Below are 22,674 nucleotides of genomic sequence, written 5' to 3' on the forward strand. Positions count from 1 at the left end.
GAAATCACAACAGTTAGATCAAGCAAGATATATTCAAGACTATTTTCTTGACCTTTGGTGACCATCTTAAAATCTCCCAACATTGAATCTCACAGGTAAAGGCCAATTTAATGACCAATTTCAACAAACGTTATTGATCTAACGTTAGGAATTTACCCTCTTCCACAAACTTTGTCCTGCCAACATACAAGAACTTTAAAAAGTTTTGCGAATGCCAAATGCTTAATTTCATTTGGTGAAAAATTCACGTCTGTTTTAATTCCCATCAAATCTCATTGAATTGCAATTAAAAAATGCCAGTATATGAGCTTTGAACAGTTTTGCACATGGCTTTGCACAGTAAACATTCACATGAAGCAAAAATTCATTGTAGATTTGACCAGCCCTTGGTACTATCCTTGGTGAAGGATACTGTTGACCCTCAATACAAGAAGTCTTTTCTTCATGCTGTCCTCAATATCAGTGCGGGCAAGACACCAAATAAATATCTGGTATTATTGCATGCCAAATTCCTATAGATCTGTCATGTTTTGGCCTAACCAAAGTCTAATTTAAGTGAGATTTAAGAGAAAGTGAAAAGAATTGATGCTGAATAATGCAGATAAAAGTGACATGAGAAATCTTCTAACTTGAAACATGGTTAATTATAATGATTAGATTATTCTAAATTAAGATATTGCAAATATTAGTATTCTATTGCAGATAAACAACATTTCTAATAGCAAGTTTTGTGTTTCACTAATAATCAACAACCAAAAGTGATTGGTATAAATCTAGTTCCTTCGTAAATCTTTGTTATAATCAGGATTTGATTAACCCAGAGTACGACCAATGAAGTTTGGCAAGCAAATGCACAAGACAAAAGGAAGACCCCATTCTGATGGGGATTAAGAGGGCCCTAAGTTGTTCATCAAATGCAATTTGTAAAGTTGTGTTTTGTGTTGATCTTGTTCTAAGGATAAGATATCAAGTATTAGGTTCAATTCCTAGCATGAGCATTGACCGTTTATTGGCCTTCCAAGCCTGAGATTACATATTTTTACATTTTGGGATTGCCTGATATAGCTCAGACACAGTATTCAGTACATCTGGCTTGATCTAATTGTTGTGACCGCGTGAAAAGACGTATTAAGCTGAATTTTGGCCTCAATTTGGAAGAATGTGATGGCATCTACTACTGCAAAAGTCTAAAACTGTAAAAAGTGAATATTTTACACTGTTGCAATTCAAAATAAGTGCTCACAAAACCACGGGGGTATCTCATTACTGTGGCACAATGCATGAGCCATAAACTCTTCTGGGAGATGTGTCAAATTCTTTATGCATAAAATTCCGAACAATTACGACATTTTACAATGGGTTGTATATGATTGATAACGCAACCTCATCGTTTCCGTCCAAATATTACTTGGAAAAGCAGTTTTACAAGTTTATAGTGACTAAACTTAAAAGCATTACTTTTTCTAAACTTTCCATGAGTGTTTTGGCACAATATAATGAAAAAGATGAAAACAGAGCGATATTTATCACTATTCAGATGCATAAAGTGCTTGCAATTTTAACCTTACTGGATTTGAAAGGTCTCTCAGAAGGGTTGGTGGTGTAGCTATGGTGTTAGAAAAGATTAGCAACATGTTGGTCAACGCAAAATACCTTGTTAAAGTCAGGGATCTTATAGCGTATTGTCGTATTTCTCTGTTTGTTTGTCCGCGACAAGAGGAGGGAGAGGGGAATGAAAAGGACGTTGCCAGCAGGACTTGCAAAAGCCGGCCTGATCATTTGAGACGTTCAAAGTAGTATCCCTTTGATTTAAGCTTAAAGTTAAGGGTAATCCTAGCCAGTAAATTTGCCCACCCAACCCAGCAAAATGATCAGTAATGATGTCTCCAATATGTATAAAATATAAATATGTATAGAATATGTATGTCCACTGGTTCCACTAACTAAATCTAGGTTAGGTGACAACATTTGTTTTATTTCTGTTGTCACCAAAAGAAGACCACGTTGTCTCAAAGAGTCAAATACAGGGTGCTCAGATTGTCACATTTAATTTTTGGCGTATTGTTTTTGCCAAAAATATAACAAACACATTTTTGTCATAATTGGTGACAATTTGAAACCCTTTGTCACATGTTTGGACAAATAAATTGTGACTTCCGAAATCAGTCACTATTCGTTACGTTTTCATAAATAACTCTAGAAGCTTTTGAACTTTGATTGCCATCTCTTAAACAGCAAATTCAGTTGAAGGAAAGTCTTCTAAATCAGAAATTGAGGATCAAGTTCTCTTGTTTAGAATGTATACTTGATACCTTGGCTCTGCAGTTGTTCTGGGTTGTGTGAAAATAAAACAAACCAGGCTGAAAAGGCTAATCCAATGGGCTCTCAGAGCCAAGCAAAACACCTTAAATTCCATTTCCCACTTCTCTCTCCAGACATGTTATTACCATAAATTCTTAAGTGCCCCCCAGCCCCCCTAATTTTATCTATTTTCTCTTTCCCCTACTCTTGGTCATAAGGAGGATGGTCAGATTTCGCCTCCTCTGCTCAATCAAAAGGACTTTTCCACAAAAGGGTTACCTCTAGTGATGGGGATCAAATTAATAATCACGGGAGGTTGCGACCAGGGCTGCCAACTTGCATCTTTAATGGCCTATGAGATTACTGATGGAATCTCCGTAACCCATTCGTCAGTCTCAAAAAGTAATCCTGATTTTTCTTCCGTCAAACCAGGGTTGCCTTTGTACTCAAACCTAAGCGTTTACTTTGCTATGCAATAGGCGCATGCTTTCGCTTTTCTCGTTTTCTGGCAACCTTGAATTTGAAATTTGATTTGATCCCATCACTAGTTACCTCTGAAAAGAGAAACTTCTCATTTGGATCTAGGAGTGACATTTGACTACTAACTAAACTTGAGTGGACGTTGTATATCTATAAGCAGGGCATTAGTCGTTTTTACTTACCGCAGGGAGATAAGATAGTGTCACAGGGCTGTTCAGGCCCTCGTAGGCGGCTTGGGCTATCTTGAACCGTTACATGTATTTTTTCCTTTTTTAGCACGACCATGGCCTTAATCATGAATGTCATAGTTTTGAATTAAAGAATAAACTCTTTGGCATACGTTTCATCAAAAAAATTTAATTACTCACGCATGAGCCAAATATCTGCTTTTCAATTTTATGTGGTTAAGTCACTAGCCCTCTAGTTAAAACTACTGGCCAGCTCCTCTGTTGCTCGTACTATCGCATCGGAGCGGCAAAGGCAAACTCACTCTGATAATCAGTTCCGTCGATTTGACTCGTTCATCGTACTTGACGTTCATAATTTGTTCAGGCAAGAAATAAATACTTTTTTGGAAGAAAAGTGAGCCAAAGAGTTCATCTTTTGATTCAAAACGATTATATTTATGGTTTAGGCCACGGTAGGGCTAAAAAAGGAAAAAGTACTTATAACGGCTCAAGCTAGTCCAAGCCGCCTAAGAGTGCTCAACCGGCCCTGTGACACTATATCGTCTCCCTGCGGTAAGAGAAAAAAGAATCACCTAATCTTTAAATATCATTCCTCATTACTTGTACTAAAATTTGAGGTGACCAATATCTTATGGTTTTTGCTCCATCAAGACTATATTTCACTAAAGAAATTGCGTTTTTGGCTTCAAGCAGTCCTAATGCGTAAAATTGTTTTAAAAAAATAAGCAATGGCATTTAATTCTGGCATAGTCGTTCAAAATGTACTTCATTATAATGCTTTGAGGAGTCAAGATTGGGGTAATGATTGTTGAGGGGGTGAAACAATGTCGCCAGCGTAATGTCGGAATAACAGTATTAGCCATTGTCAAGTCAGTAAAGCTGACTTGTTTGATGGCTCAAGTCATGGAAATGAGGAGTCTTGGGAAATTTGATGCATCATGCTCAAGCCAAAGAAAGAATTTCCTAGCTACTTTGAATTAGGTCTCCAGTCCAACGGAATTTGATTGAGAATATTGAAACAAAAAAGTAGCAAATGCAACAAGATTTAAAACCAAGAGCACCCTCAGAGTTTAGCACAATTTTCAATCCTGACATCCATAGCTTATAATATAATAGATGAATGGAGGCTCTGTTGACCTAAAAGTTTCCTCAAATGTCATGAACGGAAAATTAAAGACCACTTTGGAAGTTTAAAGAGGAACGAGTAACGAGTAATTTTCTTGGCTTTTGGGTCGTTGCAATTACACCATTTCAAAATGTCATTGAATTACAGGTTTTTTTTCGAAAAAAGGAACGAATTTCTGTAATTTCGTTTCTAATGCCCTGCCTGTAAGAGCATGTCAAGTGAAGGACATTCAAGGAAAACTGGATTCCAGTACCCTGATTTTGGGCATTTTGGGGAGGGAGAAAACCAAGACAAACATCACAGTCAACTTGTACCATCTGCCCATTGAATTTTCAATGATCGAGTGATTTTGACTGTGCTGCGTTACAAAACCCAACAAAATGAACATGTTTGGTGCCAGCGCGTTCTTTCAAGGAGGAGCTTCTATGTTTGGACTTACAGTGATTGGGGTTGAAGTTCCTGTCCTTTATCTCCAAAGGTCTCTTGTGTTCCGTTGTAGTTTCGTGATTACTCTTACGCCTTTACTAATTATTCATTATAATTTTTTATCATCAATCATACCAATACTCTATCTAATCATTTTGATGCTTCAGTGGTTTTAACAATAGACAAAACGGCAGTTGAACAATTCAACAAATAAACACAGAAAAGGCCAATTTGAGCACATCAGTTAGTACTCCGTGATCCTATCACCATTGTTTTGTTTAAAGACTCAAGCAACGAATCATATAAGCATACTCTACTGCTTGTGTTTTTCGATAAGGCAAGCTCCTCTACTTGAAAGATCAGACAGGATTTTGAATGGGCGTTTGTGGAAGAAATTTACTAAGCAAATACCCACGGATTCACATAAATGTACCTCTCATTGGTCAAAATCGCGAATCTTAGGCCGAGGGGCTCTTACTTTTCAGCCTCTATGACCAATCAGGTTATGCCAAACGCGCCCACCGTTGAAAAGCCCGAAATGGGCGATCATTAAAGGAAAGGGATGTTTTGTCTGGCTATAAGGTTCTGATTGGGCTTTTCAATACATTTATTCAGGTCATCTCATCGATTTAAAGGGGCTCTTGTCCCGCAACAGCTGACCACCACCTTCATTTAGAGGGGCATCCTACATTTCTTTTGTAATAAGGGGGCCAAAGCCATCCCTGTAGAGTTGCGAAGTTGGAAGGCTCAAGCTGCCAGGTTGGTGACGTCACTCGATGTAATATGGCAGGGGTCAGCAGAGGAGGTTAGCCTTTTAAAATGAGCTGATTTATATCTATTTATATTTAGCAATATATCTCGGAATAAACATTGACACCAATGTCAAAAGCATGCACAATGTAATAAAATGTCCAAAGATGAAATAGGGGATGTCAAGTGAAGGAAATTCACGGAAAAATGTGGTCCGGCACCCTGATCTTGAGCATTTTGGGGAGGGAGTACTAAGACAAACATCACAGTAAACTCGCACCATCCGCCCATTGAATTTTCAATAACCAAGTGGTTTTGAGTGAGCTGTGTTACAAAACCCAACAAAATGAATATGTTTGGCGTAATTCGGTGAACGCACTATCAAATAGGCACAATATCACCATGCTAATTGCTTAGACAAGCATGGAAAATGGAATAAATGTCAAAATTGAATTCATGCACAGTGCGGTTTGGCTGGGCATGGTTTCTTTGATTTGGAATGATTGGATATGTAGCATATGTTTTTGTTTGTCACAATGAGTTGTTAAATAGTCAAATATATGAAATATATATAAAACATATATAGTTTCATGGTATGAATTTAGGAACTGCTTACTATTTGATTGCTTAATAAATTTGCTGAATCAAGCACCAATATGTGATCAAATCATAATTTCATGAAGATTTGTTGTTATCAATGTAATTCATGCAATATTGCTATTCATATTAATATAATTTTAGTCTGGTTTAAGACCAACAGTTTGGTTTATAAGTGGATCAAAAGATGTTTTTTAATATTGCATCTAGAGTATTTTTGCGCCAAATAAGATAGCAGTTGTAGTTTTTGAGGCTAATTTTTCTTTTGCTTTTAGGAATAATCGCACTTCAGCTTTCAATTTATCATTGAACATTTTTGTAAGACTTCTGTTACACTATTTCTGTGCTCTGGTAATCACTGTTTGCACTATTTCAAAGCCCATCTTAGAACATACATATTTCTAGTGTCCAAAATTTAAATAACTACTCATTTAGGTGAAACAGCCAAAGATTACATCTTCCTTTTTCTTAAATTTGGCTTTGAAATTGCTTGTTACAAGTCATGGTGCTGAAGAAATAGCTTATGAATGTTTTGTATACCACTCGCAAAGTCTAATAGGGGATGTCAAGTAAAGGAAATTCAAGGAAAAATGTGGTCTGGCACCCTGATTTTGGGCATTTTGGGGAGAGAGAACATCGCAGTCATGAGCAAGTTACAAAACCCTACTAAATGAGTATGTTTGGTGTTAATCAGTGAACGCACTATCAAATTGGCCCAATACCACCATGCTAATTGCCCAAACAAGCATCTAAAATGGAATAAATGTCAAAATTGAATTCATGCACAGTGCGGTTTGGCTGGGCATGTTTTCTTTGATTTTACTCCATGGAATAACGTCAGTTGTCCATGAACGCGTTTACTTGACTACCCCTGTAGTGTACCCTTGGATGGGTGCAACCTTTAGCATTCATAACATTAAAAAAGGAGAAATAATGAGTATGGCTGCCTCAAGGGTGAAAGGCAATATTGTACTCCTGCCTCCCAATGGGTGAAGCACGCCCAAATGGGGTTCTTATCTAAACAATACCGTTTTAGAGCGATGTTTTCCCTCTGTGCTGTTCCCTTCTTCTATCCGCTATGACGTCATCCGCCTTCCCCCTCAGTTCGTTTACTTTCTGAGGTGCCCATATCTATATTTTAGGACCTGGGCATAAATGGGCAGCTGTTCTGGCCTGCCAAGTCATGCCAAGTGCATTGTTGGAAGAGCCCCTCAGGGTGGCGTCAATTACTAGCGATTCAATTCTCAACACATTCGATCACAAACTTATTTTGAAAACTAACGATGGCTTCATCATGGGCTTGGTGTTTCATATAACAACAGGTACATGTGGGTGGAGGAAAACATAAGTTTCATAGCTAAGTCGCGTGGCTCACGCCAAGAGAGACGATAGCCGTGCAAAATAAAACCTCCACAGCAATTTTCAATATCACGGGAACCGCTGGTATCCCACCGCATCTGCTCATCATGTCATCACCCAGGCCATGGACTTGTACAAATGTGGGAGGCAAACGGTTTTCCGCTCAATCGGCCACTTTGAGGCACTTTTCGAATTCGAATTCAAGTAATAAATTCATTCACTTGTCAAGTGAATTGATGCAAAGCTTTTGTGGCTGACCGGGTAGACCCCACGCCCGCCGAAAAATCCACTTTCATGGTTTCCCCTGAGCATAGGTTGAGGCTCTAACTTGGCCCAGTTCATCAAGTGCTGATTGGGAATAAAATGAACGGTTTCAGAGACACGAAATTTTGGCTTCCGCTCGCAGTCCACGTCTCTAGAAGTCCAGGCCCAAGACAGATGCCCGTCTTCATCGACCCTGAGCAAATCCTTTTAGTCTCTACTTCCTCCCTACATGAACTATTCATACGGTCTTCATGACCCAACCCAAACCTCTCGTTTTGGTCACTCTGCCATGCAGCACACCGGCCTCACTTTCTCTCTTTCTCGCTCTCTTTCGATTCCCGATCAAGTCTCTATTCTCGATTTACGCTTATGGACCTAAGTGAAGCGGTTCCGGCAAGTGGCCTCTGATCCCCGTCCTCGTTGGTTGGTCCCCGCCTACCTTATCCGCCCCTTGATCCTCGACCTTCGGCTCGTCGTCAACATGATGAAGGCTCGCTTAGGCGGGTTGTTGTCGGTGCTCTGGGCCATTCTCTTGAGTTTGCCCCTCATGAACGGAGTGGATCGAAGCAAATTCCGCACGTGCGCTCAAAGCGCCTTTTGCGGGCGTGGCCGCAATGCGGCTCAACTGGGCGCGTTCGCCCTGGATCCGGAGACCCTGAAGGCCAGTGATTCGCGGATTCAAGCCGTGCTATGGCATACGGGTAGCCAGATTCGATTTCGATTCGAGTTGCAAGCTTTGATGGACGGCACGTTTCGGGTGGGACTCCGGGAGGCGTTCCCCTTGGTGCCTCGCTTCGAGGTGCCCAATGTTTTGTTAGATGAGACGCCTGAGGGCGTGGCTTGGACTCTGGAGGAGCAATCTCCCGAGGGCTTCACGGCCAGCACGGCTAGCACGGGTCATCGGGTGAAGATTAGTCATGCGCCTTTTCGAGTGGCGTTCTTCGCCGGCGAGAAGTTGCGGGTGACGTTGAATGCGCGGGATTTGTTGCATTTCGAGGCCACGCGGGAGAAGCCGGTCCAAGCAGGGGAGGGACAAGAAGCCGCACCGGCCCAAGAACCCGGCATGTGGGAAGAGTCGTTTGGCGGGAATACCGATTCCAAACCCCACGGTGCTCAAGCTGTGGGATTAGATTTCACCTTTCATGGCTCCGAGGATGTGTATGGCGTGCCCGAGCATGCGGATAAGTTCAACTTACCCGATACCGGCAGCACGGATCCCATTCGACTGTACAACTTGGATGTGTTTGAGTATGAGCTGGACAACCCCATGGCTTTGTATGCCGCGGTGCCCATGGTGATGTCGCAGACGGCCGAGATTACCACGGGCGCGTTTTGGCTCAATGCAGCTGAGACGTGGGTCGATGTCAGCCGCAGCGGATCCGGAGTGTTGGGTTCTTTGTCCAATTTGGTCACACAGGGCGAGAAATCGGTCAATGTTCATTTCTTGTCCGAATCGGGAGTGCTGGACGCGTTCATCTTCATGGGACCACGTCCGCATGATGTATCCCGACAATATGGTCAGCTCACCGGCAACACGCCTCTCCCACCCGCATTTAGCTTGGCTTATCATCAATGCCGATGGAACTACAACGATCAAGAGGACGTTAGAATGGTCAGTGACAAGTTCGATGAACACGATATTCCCATGGATATCATGTGGCTGGACATCGAGCACACGGACGCCAAGAAGTATTTCACTTGGGATGGTCGGAAGTTCCCCAATTCGCTGGAAATGATTCAAAATCTCACGGCCGTAGGTCGAAAGCTCGTCACCATCGTTGATCCACACATCAAGAAGGATAACAACTACTGGGTGCACAAGGAGCTCACCGACTTGGGATTGTACGTGAAAACGAAGGAAGGCAACGACTACGAAGGCTGGTGCTGGCCGGGGGCCTCTTATTATCCCGATTTCTTGAACCCCGCCGCACGCGAGTATTTCGCTCAACAATACGTCTACGATAAATATCAAGGCACGACCAAGGACGTATTCACGTGGAACGACATGAATGAACCGAGCGTGTTTAATGGCCCCGAAGTCACCATGCCCAAAGATTTGATCCACCACGGCAACGTGGAGCATCGAGATCTCCATAACATGTACGGGCATCTCTACGTCATGGGAACCTTTGATGGACACATCCTTCGAAGTGAAGGCCAACAAAGACCGTTCATCTTGACGCGATCCGCCTTCGCCGGCAGCCAACGCTATGCCGCCATTTGGACTGGAGACAACACGGCTGAATGGGGTCATTTGGCCGCCTCAGTCCCCATGTGTTTGTCTTTGAGTATCGCCGGCATTTCCTTCTGCGGGGCTGACGTGGGTGGGTTCTTTGGCAATCCGGACGGAGAACTGTTTGTGCGTTGGTATCAAGCCGCTTCTTTCCAGCCGTTCTTTCGATCGCATGCTCATATCGACACTAAGAGGCGTGAACCTTGGCTATACAATGAATCAGAGTTGAAACTCATCCGAAACGCCATTCGTACCCGATATTCCTACCTACCCTTGTGGTACACCTTATTCTACGAAAATGAAATGACCAGCATCCCACCTATGCGTCCTGTTTGGTACGATTTCCCCACCGATACCGATGCGTTTACGGTCGAAGACGAGTTCATGGTGGGCACTGCCTTGTTGGTCCACCCTGTGGCTAAATCAGGGGCTAGCCACGTCAACGTTCACTTCCCTGGCCGAGAGCAGTATTGGTATGATATCTTGACCCACGAACGCATTGATCATGAAGGTTCCATGAATATCCCGGTGAAAATGGACCATATCCCCGTTTACCAGCGCGGTGGCTCTATCATTCCAAAAAAAGAACGTATTCGTCGCTCATCGGCTCTCATGCACGATGATCCCATCACGTTGGTGGTGGCTGTGGATAAAGACAATACAGCAAATGGCACACTCTATATTGACGATGGGATCTCGTACGATTATCGAGCGGCCAAGAAAAGCTTGTACATGCAATTTGTATTCGACGGTCAGCGATTGAGTGGACACCAACTTCATACCCCTGGTTATCAGACTGGATCGTGGTTGGAGCGCGTCGTCTTTGTAGGTATGGAGAAGGAGCCCAAGAGCGCCAAGCTGATGTCGCCTACTGGGAAGGAAGAGGTCCTGGGCACCCAATATGAGGCCAGAAAGAATCTGCTCACCGTTCGCAAACCCGGCGTGAACATGGCAGAGGATTGGGAGATCGTGTTTCAGTACTGAATGTGATAGTGGAAAATGCTAATCCAGCAGCAATTCGTTTGGCATGTGATCCTTAAGCCGTTTGCGTGCATATTATTTACGTTCCAAAAGTGAACCCCATGTTCCATGTTCAACATCCTATTAGTTACTATTATTTTTTATAACTTCTCTTGGAAGGAGTGTCTCACGATTCAGCACCCCCACAATTTGTTTATTCATGCATCCTCATGGCACTAAATACATGAATGACTCATTTCCTAGAACATCTTGTTCCGCTTTTATTCACGTTAGATACTTCAGCGCACCTCTCTGATTGAGAGTTCAAGAACATTTATCGTTCTTGATTGTCGAGATCGAGATAACAGAACAGTGGATCACAATAGCTACAGTACCAAGTTTGGCCCAACTAGGAAGCCCACCTGACTGTCTGTATGCGCTAACTTTATTTAGCAGACACTCGTGTCATATTTGGTCGCCACCATCTCTTCCTCACAGCCACACCTGTGGCAATTCTTCATGTCTACGGTAAACCATCCTACTGTACTTTCCGAGAGCGGGAGCGCTGATAGTTGGTTGGCCTCTACCTGAATACCACCTATATCAACACATCATCTCCCGTGAGTCGTGAGGCATGCAACATCAGGCAACACTCTTCTTCAGAGACTTCAACTTCTTTTAATTAAGCACTCTGGGCCAATGAAGAGGTAGCCCAAAAATATCAACAGATCAAGACGATGGACGGCCTTGTGAAATGGGCCCTAGTGCTCTGGATTTGGGGAGGAAATGAGTCTTTGGGGCGAGTTACAGTGACTTGTCGGGATTTTTGGACCACTACCAGTAATTTCGCACCTTATGTGCATGCCGTGCGGGATGGATCGCAACTCAAAGGACCCTGGATTAGTAAGTGGCGGAGTGATTGCGTTTTCGTGCATGAAGTGTGTTTATGATTCCTGTCGAAATTATTTGCAGATGCGGATGCCAAGTTACTCTCACTTAACGTGATCAATGGGACGTTGTGGTTGAACTTGGGTGGATCACTGAACCAGTTTGAACCCGTCATCGGAACGCCTCCCAGTTCTTCTTCACAATTCACCTTGAAACAAGTTATGGAGAATGCGATTGAGGTGAGGCCCTAAAACTGGAATAGCATTGATTTCAAGCATGTTATGTACTTGTTCGTGCATTTTTTTAGCATTGGAGCCCAAGGGGATTTGTGGTCAACTACTTGCCTTCCAGTTTATTTGAGTGTGAACATCTTTCTTCGTATTCCAAGGTAAGCCAAAGTGAAATTGGTTTTGTTGCTACTTGCGAAGTGTTGGTATTCAAGTGTTTGGATCAATTAGCTCAAGAAATGATATCGTCTAATTGTTTATTACTGCTCTTCTTTACACTGTATATACTTGTATGGAAAAGGAGAGAAACACGATTGAAAACTGAAAACGAACAAACATTATTACCGTATCAGTTTCGTAAATAGAGAAAAGAACCTTCAAATTGCAAAAAGAGGATAAACGTACAGCATCAACTTCTTCAGAGAGACAGAATTGTGGGAGTATTTTCTTTCTTTTTGTAAATCATTGAGCTCATGGAACAATATGTATAAACATGTGATTATTAGGGCTCGAGTCTTCATTGGATTTTTACGCCAAGCAGAAATCAACGAATTGCTAATTTGAAACCTCAACGATTAGCTTTCAAAGAACGGAAGTCTGATATCATTCAAAGCCAAGTGATAATTGGCTCTAATTTGCAATCTCTATTTTCTTTACTTTAGAATATCATTTCTTTCAGGATATTCCAATTTGGGTTTCTCAAGAGAGCGGGATTCATGGTTGTGGCCTCGGATTGAACCATATGATGGACAAGCCATTCGCTCTCGATTCATCCATAAAACGGCTCTTGGATGAGGATATCCTCCTCAAAAATGATCGAACTCGAGTGTTGGACATCCTCAACGACTTCTTCACCACCAAAGTGGCTGAGGCTGATGTTCGATACTTGAGAACTATGTACTCGAGGCAATCAGAGAGTACTCGACAATCCTTCACGGATTTGTTCCTTCAGAATCTCCTCCATTTAGTGGATAATACGAGAAGTGGACCAAAGGGAAGTCCATTGGATCCGTTGGCCTTTTTGCCTGATCTCCGAGAAACAGGGTCTACCTATTCTGCCAGTGATTTCCAATCCGTCCGAAAAAGTCTTGCCAGTCGACCCAATGAATGCCATTTGGTCTCGTTAAGAGCAGGTATCCTCGAAACTGGGGAGTCAATTAGTGCCGTCAAGAAAGTCTTGGATGAGCATGAGAATGTAATCGTGCTAGCTTTTGCCAAAGCCTACGACATCACAAACGGCCAAAGTCTGAAACAAATCCAACAGATGTTGGGTCAAGATCGCGTTCTGATCCAATCTTCATCTGATTTAGAGGCTGACTTTCCCGAGATTTCTCCATCCTTGGCTCCAAATCCTAGGAAATCGGGAGCACTTCCAACTTGGGTTGGGAGTCAAAATGCGTTTTTCATGATTCTTATGATCTATTTTTCAATTGGGCAGCTTTAATTTTGAAACAATTGTGAACGAGAAAAAAGGTCTTTTTATTAAATGCACATCGATCGATAACTAACAAGGAATCTCGGGGCAATCTCGTTAATCATGTAGTATTTGATAACATTGCGGCATTGACTTGGCAATTTGGAACGCTAAATCGCAGATAGAGGGTAAATAAGGTAGAAGAACGTCTTTAATGGTTCTCAACCACTTTCCGGCGTCCTTCTTGAAGGCTGGGAATGATGGTCGAATCAGCCATGGTGGAAGTGTCCCCTAAGTCGGGGTCGTTGGCCGCAATCTGCCGAAGGATTCGTCTCATGATCTTCCCCGAACGAGTTTTCGGCAAATGAATGGCCTCCTAGATATTCAAGAAAATTGTTTAAGCTTGACCCCTTTTATTTGTATTACTCTTAGCTTGACGAACCTGTATGTAGTCGGGGGAGGCAAAAGGAGCAATCTTCTCTCGAACCAAGATCCTCAATTCCTTGGCCATCGAGGCATCAATATGGACCCCTTCCATGGGAGTGACGTAGCAATACAGACATTCGCCTTTCACTGGGTGAGGACATGAAACCACGGCAGCTTCAACCACGTTGGAGTGCTCGACAAGAGCTGATTCAACTTGAGCCGTTGACATGAGATGACCTGGGTGCATAAGAGGCATTTTGGTTTGTGGGGTCAACTGGAGAAAGTCAAAGCAATAAGTACCTGAACAATTCAACATGTCATCAATTCGACCCGTGATCCAAATATACCCGTCGGCATCACGTTTAGCCCCGTCCCCGGTCATGTAGTAGCCTGGAAATCTGGTTATAAAAAAACAGTGACTTTTAAATGCATTGCCAGGCTTGCATGTCGTGATACGCATTACCTTGAGAAGTAGATTTGCTCAAAACGCTTGTGGTCCCCAAACACCGTGCGCATAATGCCTGGCCAAGGCTTCTTGAACGCGATGTACCCTTCGGCGGGTCCTTCGAGCTCTTTGCCTTCCTCATCAAGAATCACGGGAATAACGCCAAAGAAGGGGAAACAAGCAGAGCCGGGTTTGGTTGGAGTACATCCAGGCAGAGGCGTAAGCACATGGCCGCCAGTTTCCGTCTACATGGGGAAAATGGGCATCCAGTCTCAAAGCTGCAAAGTCGCCTCTCTTGCTCTTTCAATTTTGCATTCTGCTAGATTTACCTGCCAATAAGTATCCACAATGGCGGCTTTGGAATTGCCAACATACTTGTGGTACCAGAGCCATGCTTCAGGGTTGATGGGTTCTCCCACCGTTCCGAGGACTTTCAACGAAGACAAGTCGTATTTGTCTACAAAGTCCTCCCCAAACTTCATTAAGGCTCGAATGGCCGTGGGTGCCGTGTAAAATTTGGACACCTTGTACTTCTGAATGACTTGCCAGAATCGGTCATTCGACGGATAGAAAGGAGTTCCTTCGAATAGAACGGAGGTGGCACCATTGAGCAAGGGGCCATACGTAACATACGTATGACCCGTGATCCAACCTAAAGCAAACGAACATACGTCCTTCAAGCATTCCAAAACCAGATATGGTTAAACCTATCGGACATACCAATGTCTGCAGTGCACCAATACACATCATCAGGTCGGAAATCAAACGTAAATTTGAATGTGGTCGCGGCGAATAACATATATCCTGCCACCGTGTGCAAAACACCTTTCGGCTTTCCTGTTGAGCCTGATGTGTAGAGAATGAATGAAGGGTCTTCGGCTTGCATCCATTCAACGTCGCCTAAAAATTGCATAAAAAGCTGCCGAAAATAAGCTTGCCGAAATATGATAATCACATTGATATGGCCCTACATTGTTCGGAAGCCTCTTTCATCTCGTCTTCCCACCAGGAATCCCGTTCATTATTCCAAGATGAGGCCAGAATCTTCTCATAAGCTTCCTTTTCAGAGGCAGATCCATTGCCATGGTGCAAACGAATCAAGTGACGAACAACCACGTTCTTTTCAATGGGATGACCGGCCTTTTTGGCGATGGCCATGGCCTGATCCACCACCTCCAAGGAATGGATAAGCTTGTTGCCTCTCCACACGCCATCAGCTGTAACTAATGTACGAATACCTCCATCGATGATGCGGGCAGCCAAGGATTCGGCACTGAAATTTGTAAATACCAAAGGACGAACAATAACATTTGAAGAAAAAAAAATGCTTTCATTTAAGACTACCTGTATCCGCCAAACACGATGGAATGCACTGCTCCAATCCGAGAGCAAGCAAGCATGGATATGATCAATTCCGGAATCATGGGCATGTAAACAGCCACACAGTCTCCCTTGAACGATAATGTTTGTCAGCCTTTTATCCTGTGAAAATGACACGGCTTGATTTCATTAACTTTACCTTCTTGACTCCGTTTCTTTTGAGCACATTGGCAAACTTGCAAACCTCTCGGTGAAGTTCACTGTAAGTGATTGTCTTTTCGTCTTCCAAATCATTTCCCTCCCAATAGAAAGCAATCTGTCAAAAAATAGGTAGTCTTAAGATAAGTATATTTTTTTCCGGTAGTCATATTTCTCGTCTTACTTGCGAACCCTTTTGAGGTAGGTGACGGTCGAGGCAATTGTAGCAGATATTCGTGACTCCGTCTTCCATCCATTTGATGGCAATCGGGCCCTTCCGAATATCAAAGTTGTAGGTCAAGAACTTATCGGCTGTGGGCGTGGTCTGCCAATGAAAACCTTTGGCGATCTCGCCCCAGAATTTGGCAGGATCGCCAATGGACTCCGCATAGCGATTCCGATAATCTTGCATCGCATGGATGTGAGCCGAGGCCTTCAAACCCTCGGGAGGCTCGTAGATGTCACTCATTTCCAATTCTGGAATAGCAATGAAATATGATTAACCTAATGAGCCACTAGTTTATGCAGCTTTGTTATCAAAGTTTTATGACCTTCAGATGCCATTGTGATGAACTGAACGACAAGTTCAATCACTTTTATGTTCCCGAAGGTAAGCTAATCAAAGCCAGTACTGATAAGTGAATTAATGAAGAGGCTCAAGACACCAATGCGAATTGGATGACGCTCAAGTTGGAACTGTGACGACGATGAACAAAAAGAACTCATGATCTGCCATGGGCGCACCCGGCTACCTTTTTGGTTCCATGAGTTTGAGTGAAAAGAGCGCGCCTGAAAGGCCCTTGGGCTTTCTCATGATCTCGCATCACGTGAATAAAGTCCTCCGCCGACGGTACCTTCGACTTTGACCTTCACCAAGCCCTTGGAAACGACCCACTTACCCTTTTCAAAATCCATGTCAAAACAAATTTAAAAGCTTCAGCTTGGCGTCGACGCCATTAACTTTTTGTCAATTACTCTGTATTTGAAAAAAGTGACCTTCGCATTCGCTTTTTCTCATCAAATCGTTCAAGTTGTACGCGTCATTCTTATCAGTTCAAAATGTATTAAAGCCCAAGTAAGAGCAGCGATGAGAAATCTATGAATATTCATCCTGCAAGAATCATTGCCTGATTGTACAAACTCGTACGTGGATATCATTTTCAAATGTATTCGACCGTTTTCAAGCCAAACCACTTTCCCTTTACCATCATGATCCTTCTTACTAAGCGCATTAAGGCAATGAAAAAAAAGTCAGGCCCTGTAATGGTTGTCTCATCCAGGAATGTACGAAGACTTAATAACGACCAGATGCAACCTAAAATGAAAGGCAGTGGAACATTCCATTTCCTCCTCTTAAGCAGCGTCAGAAAGGGAAAAGCCAAAAGAATATATAATAAGGCGAAGACGGGGCCCTTGAACTGGCATCACCGCCCTTTCGTTATTCTAATACTGGATTTGAAGCCGCCCAATGGGTGTCACAAAGCAAAAAAAAATTAGAACGGTTGCATTTCAGAAACTTTAGTGATGAGTTATTGGGTAGTACTATACCTAAATTTTCAATTATAAAATAAACTTAGTGCTTTCTTTGATGCGAAATAACAGTATTCTTGAGAAATCTGAATGCCCGAGTATTGGGAATGTATTCGTGTTGGTTTTTTAAACAAGTTAAAAATCCAAAATACTTATTTCCCGGTCTCCGGGCAGTTTTCTGTATAAATTCAACATGCATGCAAGGAAGACTACATGTATAATGTACAATTGTACACACAACAATTTGCCTTCGTTTTCATCCCTGAGAGGATATCTATAACTGACTTCTCAACTGCGAATCCAGGCGATCCCAATCAATGTCTGTTTCTATGAATTTTCTTCGTATGGGCCATTTTGTACCTTCAAATATGATACATTGTGCGACCCCAATCATCAAACGCCGTTGAAATGAAATTGCGAGCACCATGGCTCAAGAATGAAGTGCCACGTTATTCACTGTTAGTTCTCGTAACGTGGGTGTTAGTACAGTTACCTTAATAGTGCCTGGATGGGAGGGCTTTCTTGTCCAAGGTCCGGAGAGGGTTTGCGGTGTTCCTGAGAACGTGGATACAAGAAGGCCAATCTCACGGAACCTTACTACAAACAACAGATTTGAGGGCGAGATAGCGGCTAGCTAGCGGGCGAAAGCCAAGCCATTTGGTACTTACTGGGCAAGCTGGACCGCTGAGCAGGACCATTAAAAGGTAGCTGCCCACAAAGCAAAGGGCTCGTTTTAGACTCAACTTTTTAGCATTGTCCGCATATGGAGAGCCTGGTGGTTTTTAAGGGCATGCTTTTCAAAATGAAGGAAAGATGGCTGCCCGTGGTGGGGTAGGACATATGGCAACCATATTCGTTTCATCCAATTGAGAATTGTCACAATTGATATTGGAATCATGTCGGCTACCTTCATCAAACTATATCATAGATAAGGGATTGGACCGTACTAGACAAAGAATTGTCAGTGCTCTTTTGATGTTAACCCTACTTCGGTGTTGACAAACTTCTGTAAATTTTCTTCTCTATGACCCAACGCCAGAAGGTTTCGCAAACCAGAATCAAATCTAGCGAGACATTAAGATGAACTTGGGATTTTGAGTCAGGAAGTTGTGTCACGGAGAGATTTTCTGCAAGGCACATTTTCAGGGCGTTAGTCGCTCCTCAATAACAGGAACAGATTACAGTAACAAATACTTTGTCCAAAATAAGTAATTCATTACTAGACCTCGGAAAAAAGGTAAGAGAAATCAGCAAATTAGGTAACTAAAAGGTGAAAAAATGGACAAAAAAGGGAAGAAAAAAGTTAGCCAAATCAGTCACATAAAGATGAAAAAACAGTAAAATTGTTTAAGAAAATAAACATAATAAGAAGTATTTTAAAGCCTGCTCAAAAATTGATACTATATATTCTCATTTGTTGGAAAAAAATTAAAGCAATAAAACAATTAAATGTATGTTTTTGTAAAAGGGATAAGAAATTAGGCGTCGTGAGATTTTATGTCAACTAAGTCAGTTTTGGCTTTGGTGTGAAGTGATCATTTTTTAATCTCAAAAGGGTTGCTCATATTTATAACTATATTTCAAGTTTGCTTTATGCTTTTTCAAGTTTTTTAACAAGTGAGCATGAAAAATTGCCAAAAAGGATTTTTTCCCCAAAAACGACGTTTTAGGTAATTTGTCCAAAATGTGGCCGAAGAAGGTAAAAATGGTTTGAGGTTTTAGATTTATTTTTCCTAGGTCTATCCATCATTACCCAACCGTTGCTCGCCAAAATATGTGATGGCGTTCGTTACCAAGGACGGGCAAAATGTGCAAAATAGCAAAGTCTTTTAGAGACAAAAAGGTACAAAAATAAGCCCAAAATGTCTAGAAAAAGGTGCAAAAAAGCCAAAAAGTGTAACAAAAGGTGCAAATAAATTAACCAAAGATAGTATGGGTCAAGGAATGATGCAAGGAAAGGTCCCTTGCTTATTTTCCCAGCAGTATATCTGCAACATTGATCTAACTGAAGAATAGTTGAAATTTTTCTTTCTCAAAAAAGATAACACAGCTAGCCTGGAGGAGGTAATGAAGAAAGCTATGTTGAGTTTTTTTGGACTGCTTAACTACCTTAGCGCCCTGCTTAGCTTGTCTATTGACTTAAACTGTCTTATTTCATTTCTGTTCTTCCTTGTTTCTCAACCAAAAATGAAGTACTTTGGGCCTGCATAATTCAATATTTGACATCAATTTTTCAAAATTCAGCATTTCATATCTTTATTTTGGCAGCAGCTTTTGATTTCAAACTTTGAAATCAATCCTAACGCAAAGAAAGTTTCGACTTCAACCAAAATATAAGTTTTAGGCCAAATGTGCACAACAAGTGCACAATAAAAGTAAAAAGGTGCAAATTTGTAAAAAAAACGTCTGTCCCTACTCATTACAGTTACTTTTCCCCATCAATATTGCAACGATTACCCCTAATCTATTAGTGTACCTAATACCTTCGGATGATCTAAGATAGAGTATAATTACCGGAAACGGAAGTTGTCTTTATTTTGAACAGCATACAATTGCATAGGAAAGGATATCTGTGATTGGTTGGATTGAAATTCTCTTCATAGATTACGACGGTTCCGTTAGATGTATTGAGTATGGACTGAACTCTCGGTTTCGACAAATACCATGTTCGGCTAAATTAATATCTTTTGTTGTTTCAAATGGTCCTAAAATTTGAAGTGTTCCTGTCAACATGTTGCACTAATGAGGGTTTTGATATTGAAGGTTAACATAATTGTTCAAAATGTGTTGCATTTCAATACTTAGAGGAGTCAATATCGTTTTGTGCCTTTTGGCAGGGATGATTAATCCCCTGTCTGCTTTTCCTCATGTTAATCTCATGTACCGTACAACCTTGAAGTACTTACTAGTTAACCAGCTATGCTTTTTTGCTACGCAGCCCTTCAATACTCTCATTCTTTGTTATGTTTATTTGACAAGATATTTGCCACGCTGATGAAAATACATAATAGGAAAAACATTTATTTTGAAACTTGAACTACTGCATGTCTAAAATAGTAACAGATTTATGGAGATAACATGCCTAAATTTAAAACTTGTGCGGCAAAGGACTTTCAAAAAGTCAAAATAAATATGCATTCTTAACATTTGTCTTATAGTATATTTGATAGTTTGGTTTAGCATCATAGATTAGCTTATGTTGAAAAATTAACCCTCAGAACTCATTTGTTGACATGCATTTTATTTTGTCGCTGCTATTTGAGCATTTTGAAGTATTTTTCATATATTTAGCCTATTTTTGAATACTTACTGAGTGTTAGTATTGATTATGTCGCCTTTTTATGGAATGAATTTCATTACACTATTTCTCATCTACTGTAAAACGTCGATTTGTTATTGGTCTCACCTTGTGATTGTTGAAGATTTGCAACAATGATACATGAAGCCATGATAGATAACAGTGTTACAAATTCTCAAGCTTTTTAGACTTCCCTGCTAGAACTCTCTGTGTTCCTTAAATCATGGAAACGTGGAGATTCGGAAAATTTGGCGCAACTTACTCAAGCCAAAGGAATTTTTCCTGCCAAAAAAATGTTTATTGTTTTGTGCATCTCGAGCACTCCCAAGGGTCTGTAAGTTAAATAGTTTGAAATAAAAGAACGAAAAAGCACGATCTAAAATTAGTGAGCGAGTAAAAGGTCGAAGGAAAAAACAAAGCCAGAGGAGGGAGACACCCTCATACGTATTTGCCTAATAACTTAGCTCTGAATCAGGTCTTCTAGTCGCACGGAATTTGATCGAGGAGATTTAAACAATAGAACTGTGGAAGTGCAACAAGGTTTAAAGCACAAACTCTTTTAATTTTGTTAAAAATCTTAGCCATGCATTACATGACAATAGCAAAAATGCCAATTCCTGTTAAGATTGCCTAAAGCTTCAAGTTTTCTTCAGTTGTCAAGTGAGAAAGGAAAAACTAAAGGCCACTCTCTAGGGTGAAAAAGGAGCAAGTAATTTTTGGGTTTTTGTGTCCTTACAATTAGATCATTTTTAAATGTAATGGGATTACAGTTCTTTTTACAAAAAAAGAACGAATTATTGTATATCCGTTCCTTGTAATTTCGTTAGTACTCCCCTGCAAATATTTGACTTATATTCAATTCCTTTGTAAACCTCAAATAAGATTCAAAGATATCCTGATATTCTTGCCGATATTATTAGTTGAGTACTATTAACCTAATGAGGATTTCTTTTTTTGGGGGGGGAGGGGGTTGGAATCATTTGCTTGATTTTGAGAATCGTAATCAAGATTGGCAATTTGCCAGATTTGCAAATATGTGGCATCATCGGCATTAATGTGCAAGGCAAAAATGATATTCAATAATTCCCCAATAATAGGACCATCCTGATCCATCCTTTTAACCTGTTTTCTTACAAGGTCTAGATGTGTTTCAAAAACCATAATATGTGGACAATTACAAGTACTTCAAAGGGAGTCATTGTTGTGCTGATGTTCGTATTACATAAGTCTAAAACCGACCTGGAGTGCTTACAATCAGATGTCAGTTAAAAAAGTGGAACATTTCCAGGGAGACGGGTTTAAAGGGGCGAACGGGGCGAAAATTTTCCCGGTAAGAGAGATCAAGAGGAATTTCATGTGAAATGCGCCATAAAATCAATCACTTGGATAAAAAGATTGTGAGGGGCTTATAATCTTCTTTTGTCTTAAACCGGGCACCAACTTTGTACAACTTGCTGCTGTGCTCTCTTAGACTATTCTATGCATTAGATGACCCATTGTTAAGTTTTAAACGTGACTTAGATCGGTTTTTGTTAACGATCCCAGACCAGCCCTACATTCAAGGGTACCCTAGAGCGGCTAATTCAAACAGTTTGCACGACCAAATATTTTATAAATTATGACTCACCTTGACTTATAGAGAATTTCATTCCCTTGCATCGGTATACAAACCCGAGAATCTTTGAGGAAAAATAAAATAAAAAAATAGGGAGGTGTCCGGCCCAAGTATTTCCCCATTCATATTCAGTATCCATTACTCGAAAGAGACGCATCACTTTTTCAAATTTAGATCTTCCAAAGATTCGGTTATGTTGGGTTTTATTGGGTTAAGTAGACTTTTATTAAGATTAGTTACGGATTGGCATAGCATTAGATTGCAATCTGTGGTTGATCTCTAGTAGACTTTTGACAGTTTCTTTTTGCTCTTTTAATTCAAAAGCTCAAGTAAGAGCCTCTCATAAGAAAAACAATTGTGATATATTATGTACTGTTTATGAACTGTTGTATAGGCAAATTTCGCCTATAATGATAAGTACGCTTTCAGACTATCAATACATGTTGTCGCCTGGTGGGTCAAATTTTCCATACTTCAATCACATATTTGCTCCTTCGCCTAGGTGTCAAAGCGAACATTTGATAGAAACCCCAGAGCACATTTTCCTCCAGGGGAAATGAATTGACCCAGTCGATAAGAGACAAATTCTCGGTCGGAAAAAGGCAAGAGGAACATTGCTTTTTGGGGGA

The 22,674-nt window shown here is 41.3% G+C and overlaps 3 protein-coding genes across 5 annotated transcripts; 2 read left to right on the forward strand and 1 right to left on the reverse strand.

Moving 5' to 3' along the window:
- The first annotated feature begins 7,789 nt into the window (after window positions 1-7,789).
- Window positions 7,790-10,950, forward strand: LOC131878643 (neutral alpha-glucosidase C-like). The gene has a single exon (XM_059224717.1). It carries the CDS (start codon window positions 7,973-7,975, stop codon window positions 10,706-10,708), a length of 2,736 nt encoding a protein of 911 aa, XP_059080700.1. The 5' UTR covers window positions 7,790-7,972; the 3' UTR covers window positions 10,709-10,950.
- A 128-nt stretch (window positions 10,951-11,078) lies between these two features.
- On the forward strand, window positions 11,079-13,243 carry LOC131878646 (uncharacterized). Its single transcript, XM_059224721.1, has 4 exons — window positions 11,079-11,587; window positions 11,657-11,811; window positions 11,880-11,960; window positions 12,479-13,243. Exons 1-4 carry the CDS (start codon window positions 11,422-11,424, stop codon window positions 13,241-13,243), a joined length of 1,167 nt encoding a protein of 388 aa, XP_059080704.1. The 5' UTR covers window positions 11,079-11,421.
- Window positions 13,244-13,254: 11 nt separating this feature from the next.
- On the reverse strand, window positions 13,255-17,779 carry LOC131878644 (acetyl-coenzyme A synthetase-like). 3 transcript variants are annotated; one of them, XM_059224720.1, is made up of 11 exons: window positions 17,626-17,779; window positions 15,787-16,079; window positions 15,604-15,720; window positions 15,429-15,535; window positions 15,056-15,357; window positions 14,805-14,984; window positions 14,414-14,736; window positions 14,103-14,329; window positions 13,940-14,037; window positions 13,656-13,876; window positions 13,255-13,589 (listed from the first exon to the last, which is right to left on the reverse strand). In XM_059224720.1, exons 2-11 carry the CDS (start codon window positions 16,069-16,071, stop codon window positions 13,425-13,427), a joined length of 2,025 nt encoding a protein of 674 aa, XP_059080703.1. In that variant the 5' UTR covers window positions 16,072-16,079; window positions 17,626-17,779; the 3' UTR covers window positions 13,255-13,424. The 3 variants fall into 3 exon arrangements, with proteins under 3 accessions (XP_059080703.1, XP_059080701.1, XP_059080702.1); XM_059224718.1 differs by lacking the exon at window positions 17,626-17,779 and adding an exon at window positions 16,502-16,647; XM_059224719.1 differs by lacking the exon at window positions 17,626-17,779 and adding an exon at window positions 16,154-16,422.
- Between the last annotated feature and the right edge of the window lie 4,895 nt (window positions 17,780-22,674).

The sequence above is a fragment of the Tigriopus californicus genome, chromosome 3 (assembly GCF_007210705.1).
Source record: "Tigriopus californicus strain San Diego chromosome 3, Tcal_SD_v2.1, whole genome shotgun sequence".
Taxonomy (NCBI): domain Eukaryota; kingdom Metazoa; phylum Arthropoda; class Copepoda; order Harpacticoida; family Harpacticidae; genus Tigriopus; species Tigriopus californicus.